At 44.6% G+C, this 17,534-nt stretch overlaps 1 protein-coding gene across 1 annotated transcript in view; it reads left to right on the top strand.

Moving 5' to 3' along the window:
* LOC138961514 (protein-methionine sulfoxide oxidase mical3a-like) overlaps positions 1 to 17,534 on the top strand; it is a 53,927-nt gene that overhangs the window by 157 nt on the left and 36,236 nt on the right. The window contains exons 1-12 of the mRNA XM_070333167.1: positions 1 to 58; positions 442 to 578; positions 1,061 to 1,214; positions 2,052 to 2,100; positions 2,465 to 2,612; positions 3,166 to 3,278; positions 4,517 to 4,579; positions 10,564 to 10,794; positions 14,672 to 14,864; positions 15,894 to 15,982; positions 16,371 to 16,458; positions 16,944 to 17,142. The exon at positions 1 to 58 is cut by the window's left edge and continues 157 nt beyond it. Of these exons, the coding sequence (XP_070189268.1) occupies positions 1 to 58; positions 442 to 578; positions 1,061 to 1,214; positions 2,052 to 2,100; positions 2,465 to 2,612; positions 3,166 to 3,278; positions 4,517 to 4,579; positions 10,564 to 10,794; positions 14,672 to 14,864; positions 15,894 to 15,982; positions 16,371 to 16,458; positions 16,944 to 17,142 (1,522 nt within the window). The remainder of the gene's footprint in view (positions 59 to 441; positions 579 to 1,060; positions 1,215 to 2,051; positions 2,101 to 2,464; positions 2,613 to 3,165; positions 3,279 to 4,516; positions 4,580 to 10,563; positions 10,795 to 14,671; positions 14,865 to 15,893; positions 15,983 to 16,370; positions 16,459 to 16,943; positions 17,143 to 17,534) is intronic.

Here is a 17,534-nt window from a genome sequence, read left to right as displayed (position 1 = left end):
CCACCCCTGATCGCCTGCACAAAAACTACCACCAGTACAGCATTGATCCAAACACAAGGTTGGTTTGACGATGGAATTTGACTGGTTAATTTTATTCTGTAAAAGTACAACAGTCACTGTTTCGACTGCACAAAAACTACCACCAGTACAGCATTGATCCAAACACAAGGTTGGTTTGACGATGGAATTTTGCTGCAGGTTAATTTTGTTCTGTAATTAACTATGGCAGTTTTTGTGTTTATAGTTGTATTTAGGTCAATGCAGTATCAACCTGGCGAAGGTCATTTTGTGGTGGTCAAAATTGTTTTCTTGGCACAGGTTTAACAGTCTTTGCTTTCAGATTTAAATAAGTCAATTATAATTTTAATTTGACGGTTTGTGTAATAGTAAATAGCCCTTTTTCACAGCTAAAGTCAGTGTGCTTCTCTTGTGCCTGCACAGGTATCCCAACCTGAGCACAACGTGTGTGAAGCCCAGGCAGGTGGTCCATCTCTACGACGGAGTGGTCGACCCCAAGGAGCTGGAGGAAGGGCCCAGCGAGGTGCCCGCCAAGAGGGCACGCAATGTCGTCTCCAATGGTGGGTGTTTGTCCTTTATGGACTCTGCTGAAATGAATCGATCAAATAAGATCTAAAAACCCATGTCAGAGTATAAGATGGGTTAAAGAAACATAAAAATACCCATCCCCCTGAAGACTAAGTATGACTGCCTAAAATGGCAATGAAAATACACACTCTGGCGTATAGGCCCACTCATGCAGAAAAAATAAATAAAATAGAATCACTGAATGTGGGAGCTGCAGACAAGAAGAAGAATGTTTCCAGTGCAACATAACTATCAATTCCATACTTCAGTGTTTTAGTTTTATGTCTGTTTATGTAGCAGTTTGTATTGTGAATAGAGACATGTATGGAATAAAAAGTTGAGGACGGTGCAGTTTGTATTGTGAATAGATCGAGACATGTATGGAATAAAAAGTTGAGGACAGTGCAATTTGTATTGTGAATAGAGACATGTATGGAATAAAAAGCTGAGGACGGTTTGTGATTGCACTGTGCAGAATACAACGTGGACAGTTACAACTTGCTGCGCTGGTGTCAACGAGTGCTCAACACAGGTATCTACAGAGGCGTTCACATCGTCGACTTCACGTCATCATGGCGATCGGGGCTGGCATTCTGCGCTCTTATACACGCCTTTAAGCCCACACTCGTGTAAGTTTTATTTTTAATTTACATTACAACTAATGTCGTACCAACTTTTTTGACGTCTGATGTTTTGACAGTTCAAAGTACCATTATTCACCCCCCGCGGGTTAGGGGGAAGAATTTACCCCATGCTCCCCAGCATGTCGTAAGAGGCGACTAACGGATTCTGTTTCTCCTTTTACCCTTGTTAAGTGTTTCTTGTATAGAATATAGTCAATGTTTGTAAAGATTTTAGTCAAGCAGTATGTAAGAAATGTTAAGTCCTTTGTTCTGGAAACTTGCATTCTCCCAGTAAGGTCATATATTGTACTACGTTGCAAGCCCCTGGAGCAATTTTTTGATTAGTGCTTTTGTGAACAAGAAACAATTAACAAGTGGCTCTATCCCATCTCCCCCCTTTCCCCGTCACGATATAACCTTGAACGGTTGAAAACGACGTTAAACACCAAAGAAAGAAAGACTATTATTCAGCATTATTTTGTTGAAAAGCTTTAGAACGTGCTCTCTGGAAAGAATCAATCAGAACCTGCAATGCTGGCATTTTGAAAAAAAAGTTGTCATTGTGTCGTGGGCCTCTCTGGTGGTGTGTACGAATACGAATACGAATACTTTATTATCTCATACAGAGAAATTTCAGTGTGGTGCACATTAAAAGACAAAACAAATAATAAGACAAGAGATAAATAGAACGGTTTAGTTACTGTGTAAAGGTTTTTCTTATTGAAAATCTGATTAAATTAACCATCAATGTCATTGTCATTAACTCAGGATGTTCCCTGATTAGTTATTATGAATTCAGATGCTTTTCTAGTGATGTTCTCATGAATGGTTTTATTTTTCCAGAAACGTGAATTCTCTAATGGAGTGTGAAACAGTCAAAAACAATCAGTTGGTAAGTGTTTCCTGGATTTTTCTTTCTTTTTTTCTTTTTTTCTTTCCGTCTTTCTGTTTTTCTGTCTGTTGTTTCTAAATTTAATGATTGTGAATACAATTCTATAAGAACATCTGATTAGCTTGTCATTAGAAATTCTAAATGATAAGAAGAAAAAAAGAGAAAACAAGAACAGATAACTCAGTTTTCTAATTGAATCAGGATGCCACTCTTTTATTAATGTACTTGCATGAAGGTTATGTATGTTTTGTTTGTGTGTGTGTGTGTGTGTGTGTGTTTCTATGTGCTTATCTTTTCATTTGAGTGTGTTTTGTAACACGCCACACTTGTTAAATTAATTCTATCCAAATCATTGTGCTTTCAGGCCTTCGACACTGCCCAGAAAGAGCTGGGAATTGCTCCAGTCATGACGGGAGAGGACATGGCGTCCTGTGCGGTGCCAGACAAACTGACCATGGTGGCCTATCTCTCGCAGTACTACGAACTATTCAAACATGAACCTCTGCCTTCCAGTGAGTTTGAGGATTTATGCTATAGCCCTTACTTATATTTTAAAACTGTTGTAATTTTGTGTATGCACAGGATGGAAACAGAGATAGAGAGAGACACACACACTCACACACACCAACACACACACACTGACGCATGCACACACACACACACACACACACACACACACACACACACACACACACACACACACACACACACACATGTATGAATGACAAAGAACAAATGTTTATTTTTGAATGTTTTATGTATGTTTTATTACGGACACAAAAGCTCAGCAATGCAATTTCTCTTTTAGAGATAAATAAAGTTTATTGATTGATTGATTGATTGACATACACACTGACGCATGCGCGCACACACACTAATGTATGAACACACATAGAACACATTGACCTACTCTTTCTGGGCAAAAGGAACTTTTTTGCTGTTAGAAGAATAAAAGAAATGGTTGTATATTCTTCCTTTGTGAATATAAAGAAGTGACTGGTAACACATACTCTCATAAATTACGTCAAACGAAGACAAACATTTTCATTTGTTCTTTTCCCCCAGCCATTCCATTACGCCCAAAGCCCAAGGAAGAGAAACCGAAGATGCCACGGTCTCCCAACCGCAAAGTTTCCCTGCTCAGCAAAATTGGTTCCCGAATCAACAGGTCCAAGAAGGTAGGGAGACAACCCTGTTTATATTTACTCTCCATCTCTAGCACCTGCTTTTAATGGATGCTGGCAGTTGAGACTAGATGATACACTTGAGCGCCTGTTAAGGCCAAGATACACGATCGGTTTCGCACATGCATTTGAGGCGGACGGGTTAGACCTGATCGTCTCAGAGGAACGGAACGCTTGCCACACCATGCTCCTGAGACGTACGAGGTGAAGGTCGTTTTACTCCACATTTGACGTGGAAGTCTGCTGCATGGACAGCAGGAACAGGTCTCGATGTTGCTGGTTTTTGTAGTTTTTACTTCCATGGTTCCATAGATTCCAACTCGTAGCCAAGATTCCAAGATTCAGGTTGATGAGATATTTCGATTCCGAATCGGCAAGTTTTGATGCTGAACTGACCGCCATTTACAAAGTGGGTGTTGACTGAAAGACGTGCGCTCATTGGCTGGAGGATGCTTGCCATCCGTTCGGAATAGATCCAGCTGTATTTGGAACGGACGGGCCGAGGCGGATGCTGTCAATCGTGTGCGACTTATGGTTCGGATGCCACACGGTCGGTTTGTGGTCAGTTTCGGGCGGTCGGTCTCAAATGTATGGGCGAAACCGATGGTGTATCTTGGCCTTTAGTACCTGGCTGTTGACGATGTATTCATGAGGAAATGTGATTTATTTTGCAGTGGCTTTCAGCTGAAAGGATAATGTATGTATTGTATCAATGTTACAATGTTCATGATGGTTCAACATTTTTTCCAAGATTTTGAAAAGGGTTGGTAGGATCGGGGTCAGACAATTTCTTCTCAAGACAAAAAATAAAACCAAAAGTTTTGGAAATCCTGTTTAGCCTAACACTAAATTAGTATCAGAGTTGTTGTTTTTCTCTCCTATACCAGAAATTCAGACTTCTAATACTTTTCATCTGTTGTGGTTGAAATAATGTGACATTAATAATAATAATAATAACGATTACTTATATAGCGCGTAAACCTCGTGGTGACAAGCCCAGAGCGCTTTACACTTACATAGTCATAATACAAACAAGGAAAGAGAACTAATATTGAGGAATATTTGATGACTTTTCATGTTGTTTGTTTAAGTGTCAAGTACACCCTTTCAACTTTTGTTACCTGCAGTGATGCATGCCTGGCAAATATGTTAATGAAGGAGTCCTGTGTTAGACGGTATTATTGCAAGCACAAGACTGACGGTCTGCAATGCAGGAGTTGTGGTTTTTGCAGAGAAAGGACAAGGAGGACGGAGAGGAGGCTCAGCTGGGATCCAAGAAACTCAGGGATGGACAGGTAATTGGAGTGAACAAGTGTGTGTGTGTGTGTGTGTGTGTGTGTGTGAGTGTGTGTGTGTGTGTGTGTGTGTGTATGTGTGAGTGTGTGTGTGTGAGTGTGTGTGTGTGTGTGTGAGTGTGTGTGTGTGTGTGTGTGTGTGTGTGTGTGTGTACATGGGGAGGGGGGGATGCATGTGTGTGCGTGTGTTTACAGCACCAAGTATTATCACAGTATGATTAAATTACATATTCCTACTCCGAATCACATGTAGCATTGACACAATCGGAGATGCTAGGTTCTGAAAAGGCTAACCGTCTAAGGGAAGCAACCCCAACCACAAAAAGTGTAAACGTAGCCATGGTAATGACCATACACCCGGGGAGTTACCTCCCATCGTGCATGCCATGTCACTACTGCTACTGAACACGTGGTTCATATCATTCGACCTTACAGCTTTCGAGGGAGCAGGTTGTTGTATTTTTGGGCTCCCCTGTGGCTGCGCTGTTTGGTGTTGTTTTGACACCCACCGGCCACGTTACCGTCTATCTTGCCTCCTGCTTCGTAGTTGGTGAGCTCTTTCCATTTTGGTCATTATTTTGACAGGAAATTTGTTGTAGTTGCTGATTTTCGTCCGTGTTTGGACCTGTGATATTTCAGTGACTACTGTTGGCCGCCATTTTTGTTGTCAGCATGAGTTGACAGATTTTTGTGGCTAGGCCTATGTATTTTGGAGGTAAACGTAATTTTACCTTCTTACTTGCTTGCTGCTTTGTTTAGTTGGTAAGCTTGTTCCTTCTTGTCTTTGGTTTGACAGGAATTTATCTATAGTTGCTGACTTTTTGTCCGTTTGGACTCCTAAATGCGTTTCAGTAACTTATCTTGTGGCCGCCACTTTCGGTTGCTCAGCTTTCCTGACGGCTTATTTATGTGGCTAGGCCTATGTTATGGTGAGGTTCTCCTTACTTTACCTGCGTTTTTGCCTTCTGCTTTGTTAGTTGGTAAGCCATTTCATATTTCGTCATTACTTTGACAGGAATTTTTGTTATTGCTTAATTTTCGTCCGTTTTGGACTTCTAAATTTTGTCCAGTAACTTATCGCTTGGCCGCCATTTTGTGTATCAGCGTTGCTGACAGTGGTTTACTTGGCTAGGCTTTAGCAGGTATCTACCAGTCCGTAGGACTGGTCGTGGTTTCGGATTTAACATGTTTGTTATGTTTTGTTCGTTACTCTTTCTGCCTCGAACAAACACTTTGTGGGGCAGTCATATACTGTTGTACGTCCTGTTTCTTCTCCTCGCCTTCTCTGCCGTTAGCAGATCAGGTGTTGCAGGTGTCTGCTTTATCTTTGTGAAGAAATTTTCGCGTTCCAAGCCTGCGTCTTCCGTTGGTCCCGCTGTCTGTGGGCGACGTCAACTTGTTGGCTTCTTTGACGCTTCCGGCCGAGACGTTGTCTAGGGCGGATGTTTTGCTTCTTCGTCTTCTACCGCTGTGGTTGGCGATTCAAGTAAGTCGAGCTGGTCCACAGGCCCTCGTGAGGCCGTCGGACAGTCCCTGCTGGGACACAGCTCTTTTCGGCGGGTTCACGACCCGCAAACCCCTGTTCAGTCGCACCCTGGCTTCACTGAAGACCATTGTGTGGCTGAGCAATGGCGGCAGTTGGTTCCGGCTACTTCTCCGACGTACGCACCCGCTGGGGTCGTTTCCGGAGTTGTCTAGCCGTTTCCGACTGCTGCGCTTCCGGCACTCGCCGGAAGCATAGGTCCCCCGATGTACGCACCCGCTGTGGTCGTTTCCGGGGTTGACCAGGTCCCCCGATGTGCGCACCCGCTGTGGTCGTTTCCGGGGTTGACCGGACGTTGCCCCCCGGGCATTCGTCCTCTGTTCAGTCGCACCCTGGTTTCCTCGAAGACCATTGTGTGGCGGAGCAGTGGCGGTAGCCGTTTCCGGCGCTGCGCTTCCGGCACTCGCTGGAAGCATAGGTCCTCTGACGTACGCACCCGCTGTGGTCGTTTCCGGGGTTGACCGGACGTGGCCCCCCGGGCATTCGTCCTCTGTTCAGTCACACCCTGGCTTCCTCGAAGACCATTGTGTGGCGGAGCAATGGCGGTAGCCGTTTCTGGCGCTGCGCTTCCGGCACTCGCTGGAAGCATAGGTCCTCTGACGTACGCACCCGCTGTGGTCGTTTCCGGGGTTGACCGGACGTTGCCTTTAGGGCATTCGGGCTTCCGGCCTCCGTCCTCGCATTCGGCGCTTCCGCTTTTCGCGGTCTCGTCTGGTGCTTTCCGGCTCCACCCGGATTTACTGCTCCTTTCGCTTCCACTTCCTCCCGGATGTCGGTAGCTGAGGAGCAACGCCAGCCCTTCGGGCAGGTGGTGTCTCAGCTCTGGCCGATGTAGTCAGCGTTTCAACCTTCGGTTGTCGCGTCGACTGCCGTTCCGGTGCCTGCGGCTGCAGACTTGCCGTCTTCTCTCTCTTAGCCTGGTCGAGGCATGAGTTAGGACGACGTCGGGGGGGACGGATTTCCGGTTTTCCGGTTATGTCGTTTCACCGGCCTTCCACCAGTACGTGGACTTCGGTTTTTTCGCCGGTTGTGTCGGACATTCAGTCTGTCGTCAGCGATTCCACACGTGCTGGTTATTGGGAAAAAGGCTTAACGCTGTCCTCTAAGCTGCGGCAGAGGCACGTCGAAGGTTTTCCCGGGCGGGGCTTCGGCCTCCTACACTTCCTGTCTGGAAGCATAGGTTCTCCATCACAAGCGCACGTAGTGGCTTGTCTGGGGTTGATCGAGGACTGGCCTACGGGCGTTCGGGTTCTGGACCCAGTCCTCTTCTGGTCTGTCTCACTCTTGTTCCGTCGTGGGCATTTGTGTTTCACCAGTGCGGCAGCCGTTGTCGGCGTGGTGTTTCCGGTTTTACTGGAAGCATAAGTCCTCCATTTCAAGTACACGTTGCGGTTTTGACTGGAGTTGACAGAGGACTGGCCTACGGGCGTTCGGGCTTCCGGCCTCAGTCTACTCTATGCATCTTTCGCTTCCGTTTTTTGCGGTTTTGTCTGCTGCATTTCCGGCTCTGTTCGGATACACTTCTCCTCTTCCTGACACTCCTTCGGAGGTCGGTGGGTGAGGGACAGCGGCTGGCCTACGGGCATTTAGGCTTTTAGCCTCAGCCGGGGCAGTCTTCACTTTACCTGTTGGGTGTTGCGTTTACTGCCTAGTCAGTTCGGGTGGCCCTGGACGTTTCCCCTATTCACGACCGTCAGTAGGGGGATAAGTCAGGTCTTTTTCCGGTTGGATGGTTTTCCGGTTTCCGGTCATCTCATTCATCAGTTTACCACCAGCAACTGTGACTTCGGTTTGCGTTCGTAGCTGAGCTATTCTGGTTCTCAGTCTTTAGTCAGCAATCGAACACGTTCTGGATTTCCGTCGCAGCTCAAGCTTCGGCTCAGGATTTCCCTTGGGTGCATCGACATTGATGGCTTCCTTGTTGGTTGACTTTGTTGTCGATGTCGGACTTCCGTTCCGTGAAGATAGGATGTTTTTCTACTTCCGGTTCCTTAGTCACCTTTTGTAGGTACCACGGTTTGCAGGTTTTGGCTAGGCCATCTCCTCCCGAAGGTGGTATCTCTAGTGTTTTGGTTCTGCCGCTGTTTCTACTATGGTTCAGTTCCGGAACATGCTCAGCCTTGGCTGGCTTCGGCTACACGGGCTTCACCTTTTGTTCCTTCTTGCTTATTCAGCCTTTGGAACTTGCCTCCTTTCTCTACTCTGTTGGCCAGCCCTTGCTAGGGTGAGCATGGAGCAGATGAGGCTGCCCTTCCTTCTCTACGCTCGTACGGCGGGTGTCGGAGGGACTCGTTTCTTTCGCATTCTCAGTTCCCTGAACAGTCAAAGAGAGTCGCTTAAACTTTGCCTGCAGTAGAGATTCAGTCGAGTAGAGATCACCAGGTCTCTGACTGCTTTACAAAGGTTGAAGGAAGGTAGGGCTAGCATACTCAGAAACATGCTTAGCAGAAGCATGCTCATTCCTCTGGTTAAGCTAAGCTGGCAGCCAATAGGCAGCCTTGGCCGGGCAACAGCCATTCCACGTTGCGGCGATGGTGGTTGTTGCCTTCCCGTTTCTTGTGGCTTGTGGGGTTCTCTGGCTTCAGGTTACCCCTGTTTGGCCACAAACGTTCGGACTTTGGTCCTTGTTGTCTTTCATCGAGTCGGACTCTGTCTTTCTCTAGTGATCAGACGCGTTCTGGTGTTTCGTCCAAACTTAAGGTTCACTTGAGTTGGCCTCGGAAGTTACATTCAGGTTTTCCTGAGGGGGCATTGTCTTGGACAATGGATGTTTGAGGAGTAGTTCTTTGTGGCTTTCCTCCTCTCTCTCAGGTTTTGGCTACTCTTCTCCTTCGGGCAGAGGTTTAGTTAAGGTTCGGTTCCTGTGACTTCAGTCTTGGGCCTTTCCTCTCTTCTTCCTCATCTTAGTATGAGGCGAGTCCGGATGACGTCTGTTGGGTCGGGTTTCCTTACAGTCGCCCGGCTACAAAAGGCAACTTTGTCTAGGGCGGTTGTCCGTTTTTCTCCGCGTTGGACTCTGTCTTCAGACAGGGACAGACGCGCTCTGGGTTTCTGGCCAAACTCAGGTAGGCTCTTGATTTGGCTAGGAAGTTAACTGCCTGTTTTTTCCCTGAGAACTCTGGTTTCGGGAGTCTTATGGCTGGCTGGCTTCACGGTTTACGTTTACCAGTCTTGGTTTTCTGCTTTCGGTTTTTGATTCACTCTCGATTACCTTCAAGCAGACTGTTTTGGGAACATTCTGGCTTTTAGCCATTTTGTTTATGGTTGCCAGTCACATCGGTTTTTGACCACCGTGGGTCCTCACTTCCGGTAGCTTACGCACAGTCGTAAGTGGCTGCTGTCGGGTGCTACCTCTCTCCCTGCGTTCGCAGGGACTGGTAGGGGATAACTGGCGACCTTCTATTTTGTGAGTTTTCTCTTCGAGGTGGACTCTGGTACTTAGTGCTTGGATGTCTCTCTCTCGCTCTTTCGTGGGGATTGGTCACTCTTATTTTGAGCTGACTTCTTTCTCACAAGCCTTTTGGGCTTTACTACATCCCAAGGTTTGCAGACTTTGGCATGGTTGTCTTAAGGTCACCGCGGGGGTTCGTCCTTCTCAGTTGAGGGGACAACCTTACGCACGGATCTTCTCAGGACATTAGCATTTCCTTCCAATAAAAGGGGGGGGGGGAAGCTTGTCTTTCCCTTGGCTCGCCAGGGTTATTAATCCAAGGCTTGGGTCTATTCCTGTGCTGTTTTTTACGGCTAGGAGATTGGAAGAAGTGCTGAGCACAGCTTTCTGGATCTCTGAGGTTGTCTCTTTCGCTTTGCCTGAGATACTTCTCGGCTGTCAATCAGGACTTTCCTTGGTTCCCTCACTGCCTGTTGGCAGTGGGCCAGCCCTGGCAAGGGCTTTTGAGTGGGTTAGATTTTCTTTCCCACTGGGACCGCCCTGATTCTTTGGCAGCGGTCCAGGTTTTTGGCAAGGTTTTTTGAGTGAGTTAGATTTTTCTTTCCCACCGCCTTGTTGTTGTAATCTGCTACATGTGATTCGGAGTAGGAATATGTAATTTAATCGAAAATTTTATTGTAAATTTTCATTTAATAAATATACCTACCCGAATCACATAGTATATTCCCTCCCGCCAACCCCGCTTTTGATTTGGAGAATTTATTCTTTAGGTCGAATGATATGAACCACGTGTTCAGTAGCAGTAGTGACATGGCATGCACGATGGGAGGTAACTCCCCGGGTGTATGGTCATTACCATGGCTACGTTTACACTTTTTGTGGTTGGGGTTGCTTCCCTTAGACGGTTAGCCTTTTCAGAACCTAGCATCTCCGATTGTGTCAATGCTACATGTGATTCGGGTAGGTATATTTATTAAATGAAAATTTACAATAAAATTTTCGATTTTAATGAAGCAAGATGTTCTTATGCCTGTATATTTTTGTTCACAGCACCAAGCTGTGGAGCTGATGAAGTACAACAAACTGCCCATGGAGGAGATCGCCAACAGACTGCAGGTGGACCCACTGGGCACTGCCCCCGCTGCTGCCGCCGGCCAGCGTCGTGACAAGCAGCCGCCAGGTGACACCGGCAGTGTCAGCGTCACTGCCATGGCTGAAGTCCTCGTCGCTAAGTTCCGGTCCAACGAGGACCAGGGCGCCCCACCTCCCGTTCGTCGCATGGTAGGGACGGCGCCTGTGCGCTTGATCTGTGGTTGTTATGTCGGAAATTATGCCTCAGACGGAGAGGGAGGTTCGTCTCTCCTCAGCAGGAATTTGCTTCCGAATACGTCTCTGTGTGGGCGTGGGGATTCTTCTCAACATGCTGCGAGTTTTCCTCTCTGTGACTGTAACTGCTGCCGAACTTTGTCTAAAGTCATCTTGAATTTTTCTCAAACCAGCATTGACTCTGAGGAATACGATAGTATAAAAAAAGCCTTGTGAGTTTGATAGCATAAACACGTGAAAAGGAACTGACTGGATATTGCATTGCTTGCTGTCTTCCCCAAGTTCTGGGGATTGCTTTGGGGTTTGAACTATCTCCTCTCCCAATTCTTTTTTTTTCTCTCTCCAGTATTTTGTAAGAAGAAAGGAGACTTGAAACCACGTTCTGATAGCTTGGAAGTTGGTACATGTAACATGTTTTGAGGTAGTCGATCATTTATATGACCTTATTGCTTGAAAAAGAACCAATATGTAAGAAGTAAACGTTTTACACCATTCATACTAATGTGTCTATCTGTATGTGTTACTGCATGAATATTTTGAGGGAGTTAGGTGGCAGCTTTCTAAAGAAACAGGCATCCTGCTTGAATACATGGCATATTTCAGCAAGATTAGTGCCTCTCCTTTGACTAATCTGAGTCATCAAGGTAATGCACTGCATTGAATGAACAACATTCTGTTTTGTTCGGATTGGAGTTTTATTTGACTGGAGTTCAGTCTATCTCACAGTGTTCTTGCGTGAGTTTGCCCTTGGGAGTTTTGGCTTTCAGATCAGTATTTCTTGGAGTTTCCTTTGTTATGGTCTCTGCTTGTTGGAGTTTGTTTCTTGGGTTTGAGTTTGTTCTGGCTCATTTGCTGTTGTTGGTTCTTGGAGCTAGGTCTGCTCAAGTTGGGTTGTTACAGTTTGCATTAGGCCAAAAAAAAAAAAGTCTGTTTACGGTAACATAGGCCCAAAAAATAGGGTCGGTAGGTCGGGAATTTATTATTTTTTTTCCAAAAAAACATATTTTTAAGTTATTTTGCCAAAAAACAGACTTTTTTTTTAATTTAATTTTTAAAATTTTTAATTTAATTTTTTTCTTCCCCAAATGCCCCCAAAAAGTCTAGGGTCGCGTGAAAAAATAGGGTCGGTCGGGATACCGTAAACAGACTATTTTTTATTTTTTTGCCTAAGTATGTGCTTCAGCTTAAAGGCACAGTAAGCCTCCGGTAAACCATCACAGATACTGTCAGGCTTTTACACACAGTACAAACACCCTTTCATTTAAACACTCACCGCTTGAGAACATCCTAGGTGCCCTCCGTAAAGAGCGAGCAATTTTCAAAGAATTTATTTTTGCGTGGTTTATCTTAACCCTGAGCCATCGTGAACCCGTGTGATCCAGTTTCCCTTTTTCACAATGCAGTCGTCAGTTTGTAATTCGAATGCGACTCGCTGTGAGCTTATCTGCAATAGCACGTTATTATGTACCTCTGACTATGCACGAAACAAACAGCTGTGGTTCACAAGAACTCTCGCGATGGCTTTTGACTGTTCAGAGGAACTGGCGATAGGCATAAACCGTCGTCTGCTACGAGAACCACGACCTTGCGTGACCCTGCTTCCGGGCGTTTCTTTTTTCAAACTTTCAAAACTTCGAATTGCACTGATCTTGTCTTGATGAAAAAAGAATTCTTTTATGATTTAAGAATGTTTGTTAGTCTAGCGCCAAAACGCACCACGGTCTCTGAGACAATCCGCAAAATTAAATCTTTGAAAATTGCTCGCTCTTTACGTAGGGCACCTAGGATGTTCCCGTTTGGTGAGCGTTCAAATGGAAGGGTGTTTGTACCGTGTGTAAAAGCCTGACAGTATCTGTGATGGTTTACGGGAGGCGCACTGTGCCTTTAACAGGAGGTAGATCTCCATTTTCTGAAGAAGAAAAAAGAAAAAAGAAAAATGCTGATGCTGCTTTAGGTGGAATGACGTTGCTATCTCATGTCCTCTTCTGCTAAGGTGATCTTATTTGAATGTCATTAGTTTTGTCAATTTGAGATTTGGGTCATGGCTGCGCTGTTTTCATTCCATTGGTTTAACATAGCTGCCAACCCTCCCGGATTTTCCGGGAATCTCCGGAATTTTACAACTTCTCCCTGCTCATATTCAAGACTAAACTGGCTCCTGGATTTTGACTTCAGAAGGTTGGCAGCTATGGTTTAATTATTTGTGTACTGATTCGGCCATGCTGACTTTCAAGTGTTCTCATGCCCTCGTTTAAACTGTCACTTGTGATCAGACTGATATTATACTTCTTGAGAATATACAAATTTTCGTTTTCAGTTTTTGGAATGTTACAGTGTCTTTTAAGACCTCCAGAAATCTGAGAAAACAAGGTCTTAAAAAGGAGTGAGTCTTAAAATGGGGGTAATTTTACAGAGGTCATGAACAGAAAGTCTGCGAAAACAAGGTCTTAAAAAGGAGGGAGTCTTAAAATGGGGGTAATTTTACAGAGGTCATGAACAGAAAGTCTGCGAAAACAAGGTCTTAAAAAGGAGGGAGTCTTAAAATGGGGGTAATTTTACAGAGGTCATGAACAGAAAGTAAGTCTGCGAAAACAAGGTCTTAAAAAGGAGGGAGTCTTAAAATGGGGGTAATTTTACAGAGGTTTTGAACAGAAAGTCTGCGAAAACAAGGTCTTAAAAAGGAGGGAGTCTTAAAATGGGGGTAATTTTACAGAGGTCATGAACAGAAAGTCTGCGAAAACAAGGTCTTAAAAAAAGGAGGGAGTCTTAAATTGGGGGGTCTTAATAGGGGGTTCTACTGTACTTGTAATTTGCTGGTGTTCAGGTATTTAGCTTTGTCTGCTGTGCTTCTTTGTCTCATCTTTGGTAATGAGACTGCTACCTGTTACGTTATGCTTAGCTCAGATAATGCGAAATAGGAACTAGAAGAAGCCTAAGAAATGTTGGAAAATAGACAGTAGATGAAATGGAAGAAGATTAATGGGAAAGGGGATAAATGTATTTGTGCGTAACTTGAACCATGTACCCCTGAGTTAACCATTCCTTGTTGCAAATTTTCCTTTGTACATTCCTCTGATAGTGATAAGTAGCCTTTTCAAATCAGTTTTTATTTTTAAAGAGAGGGACAGCGGAGAAGAAGTTGAAAGAGACAACAAAGAACAACAGTTGATGCTAATTGGTAAAAAATAACAAACAAACAAAAACTGTTAAGTTTTGCCATGTACGCTTTATAGTTATGGATTAATCTCATATGTGTAAATAAACATCTCTTGTCTTGAGGATGACAGTCGCTCCTTCATTCCAATGCCTGTTATTCTCTCAGGTGCCAGGAGACTGGTTTCCGGCACGGTTGGCCTAGTGGTAAGGCGTCCGCCCCGTGATCGGGAGGTCATGGGTTCGAACCCCGGCCGGGTCATACCTAAGACTTTAAAATTGGCAATCTAGTGGCTGCTCCGCCTGGCGTCTGGCATTATGGGGTTAGTGCTAGGACTGGTTGGTCCGGTGTCAGAATAATGTGACTGGGTTAGACATGAAGCTGTCGCGATATAACCTTCGTGGTTGAAAACGACGTTAAACACCAAATAAAGAAAGAAAGAGACATGAAGCCTGTGCTGCGACTTCTGTCTTGTGTGTGGCGCACGTTATTATGTCAAAGCAGCACCGCCCTGATATGGCCCTGCGTGGTCGGCTGGGCGTTAAGCAAACAAAAAAAAAACAAAAAAAAAAGAAGACTGGTTCTGAATAACTCTCACATACTCTATTACACATGCCGTATGCATTTAGATCGCTTACTTCCCTTTGTGTATCACATCTCTTGTCGGTTTGTTGACAGAAAGGGCAACCAGTACTGCTAGCCGCTCAGCATGGCAGTGAGTTCTGCTACTTCTGTGAGAAGCGAGTCTACATTATGGAACGTCAGGCGACGGAGGGCGTCTTTTTCCACCGACACTGCCTCAAGTGTGACTACTGTGGGGTGGGTCTACGTCTCAACAACTACTCCTGTGAACGACCACTGGAGGGAGGAGGTAAAAACATCTGTCCACCCTATGTACGATGTGTCTGGAAACACCTCCGTGCGGAGAAGTTTTGCGGCCAGCGCAGCAAAGATAAAGAGGGAAAACTTTTTCAGCTCGCGCGGCAGCAAGCACTTTGTCTCTACACTGTGTCTCTCTTTTTACATTTGATCAAGTTTTGATTTCTTCTTCTTCCGTTTCAATTTCTGTGTACTTAAGACAGTTAGGTTTAGTGTTTTGGAATTGTGCGGATCAGTTGCTTTTCGTTTTTTTTCCAGCACGTAGAAATAGAAGCGGTCTGTGTGATTGAAATTTCTACACAATGTTTTCTGGTATCTTAATTTCTGCTAATGAGCTATATGTGTAAGACTTGTTTGTTTGTATCAGACTTTGTGTATGTATGTGTGTGTGTCAGTGTTTTTACATCTCTGTACAGTACATGTGGGTACGTTCTTCTGTCTGTAACAGCGTCTTTCTGCTAATGAGCTGTACGTGTAAGACTAGCTCGTTTGTATCAGACTTTGTGTATGTATGTGTGTCAGTGTATTTCTTTCCAATACATCACCTCAATTTAACTATAAGGAGTCACCCTACTTATGAGTATCAGACTGAGTAGCACCTTGTAACCAATAAATGGTCAAGGTCGCTAACTCTTGGCTACTTCACCAGTGCTCCATTTGTGGGAGTAGTCTCCCCTACCAGTAGTGACCCTCCACGCATGCGCACCATACTCCCTCAGTTCAAATTCTCGCTACAACAAGTACAGACGTATACTGACGAACTACCGTGGATTGTTTTTACTCTCACGGTGTCTTTTGGTTGGTCTTCTTTCAAGACTTCAAACTGTGGGTATTCCTTTCCTATTCCATATAAAATTATCACACAGTTGACCAATTTGGACGCACAACAGGGGACAGTTTTCCTCTGTCATGCGGGTACCAAACTCGGACGTTTTACATCTCTGTACAGTACATGTGGTTACGTTCTTCTGTCTGTAACAGCGTCTGTACTTTACTGCATGGTGTTCTCTCTGCTTTGCAGTCAAGTTCTACTGCTATCGTCACTTCAATCCAGAGTCGCGTATACGACCACGACGTAAACGTAACCTTGATGCCGCTGAAGATTCCAAGGTAAGCAAAGATATGGTAGTTTTCCTTAGAAGTGAACAATACCATTTCATAAAGCTATTCCTCTCAACAAACTGTTGTGTTTTAGTTTTGTCATATCATTTTAGTTTTATTGTCTTTTACTTTTCTCTGCAGACATAGTTCCTAAAGTAATTCACAATTATGTCACATAGATATGGTGAAAAAGGTGTGAAATCATTCTTAGGTATGTACATGTAAGTAGCAGAATGTTATTTGTGATGAAATGATAAAAGCAGACTTGTATTTAAAACCGGTTTCTCATGCAGAAGGTATCATGCAACCCTTTTGGTTCCAGTAAAAAATTAAAGTGTAGTCTCATCATACATATGGAAGGAAGGATTTTTATCGCTGTGGTGTTTCTAATCTTCAGGAAAACATTCCAACCACTGTGATCACTCCAGCAGAAGAAACAGAAGCACAGCTTAAAAATGGACAAGCTACACCAAAGAAACACATTCGTAAGTAGTTTTACACTTTGAATTTATTTAGTTGAATATGGGCTTAAATGCTCATGCATGCCCTAGCACATGTACACACCCACCTACTCCCGTACACACAGAGGCACACACACACAGACACATGATTGCATGCATACACACACATTCACCAATTCTGCTCCCCACCTTGCAACACAGGCATACACACACATTCACCAATTCTGCTCCCCACCTTGCAACACATGCATACACACACACACACACACACACACACGCACGCACACATATGCACTTTCTCTTGCCCTCTTTTCTCTCTTGTTGCCTCTCTCTTTATCTCTCTCACTCTCTTTCCTTCCCATTCTCTCTTTTTCTTTCCCTTCTCCTCTCCACCCCCCCCCCCCCCCCCTACCATCACTCTTTCTGAATGTTTACATTTTGTTCACAAACCACCTGCACAAGAATGTTCTGACACTGTACTGTAGTTGCCAGATATTTCCCATCTTCAGCGGCTCCTCTTCAAGTTCCAGACGAGCCTCTAGAGAAAGCCAGCAAGACGCCGGAGAGGATAGAGTTCGAGATCTCCTTCGACGGACAGGAGGAGGAAACGGAGGAGGAGCAGTTCGAGCACAACCTGCGAGCGTCCATGTCCTCAGACACCATCCTCGACAACAGTGATGATGATGAGGAGGAGGATGAGTCTGACGAGTAAGTGGAGTTGGTGGATTTTTGTGTGGTGTTGAATGAGAGAGAGAACTGAACTGAACTGAACTGAACTGAACTGAACTGAACTTTATTTTACAAGGATTAAGATTTAAGGCTAGGCCTTTTCTTACGATCTGTCTTTGAGATGCACAAACACACAAGAGAAAAAAAATACAAAATAGGAAAGAAACAAGTATCCAAGCAATGAAGATGTTGAGCTCGATATTTTATTTTTTATATTAAGAGCAGCTACACAATACACATTACTTTTCTTTTTTTAGTGCTGTCTTGTTGTTGTGGTTATTGTTGACTGTGTGCAGAACATGTGTTTGTGGTATCTGAACTTGTCTCTGTACCTCTTCTGTCATCTTGCCAAGAGATCACCATTTGTAGCT

Source organism: Littorina saxatilis, linkage group LG3 (assembly GCF_037325665.1).
Source record: "Littorina saxatilis isolate snail1 linkage group LG3, US_GU_Lsax_2.0, whole genome shotgun sequence".
NCBI classification, from domain to species: domain Eukaryota; kingdom Metazoa; phylum Mollusca; class Gastropoda; order Littorinimorpha; family Littorinidae; genus Littorina; species Littorina saxatilis.
This window is presented reverse-complemented; position numbering and strand designations above follow the sequence as displayed.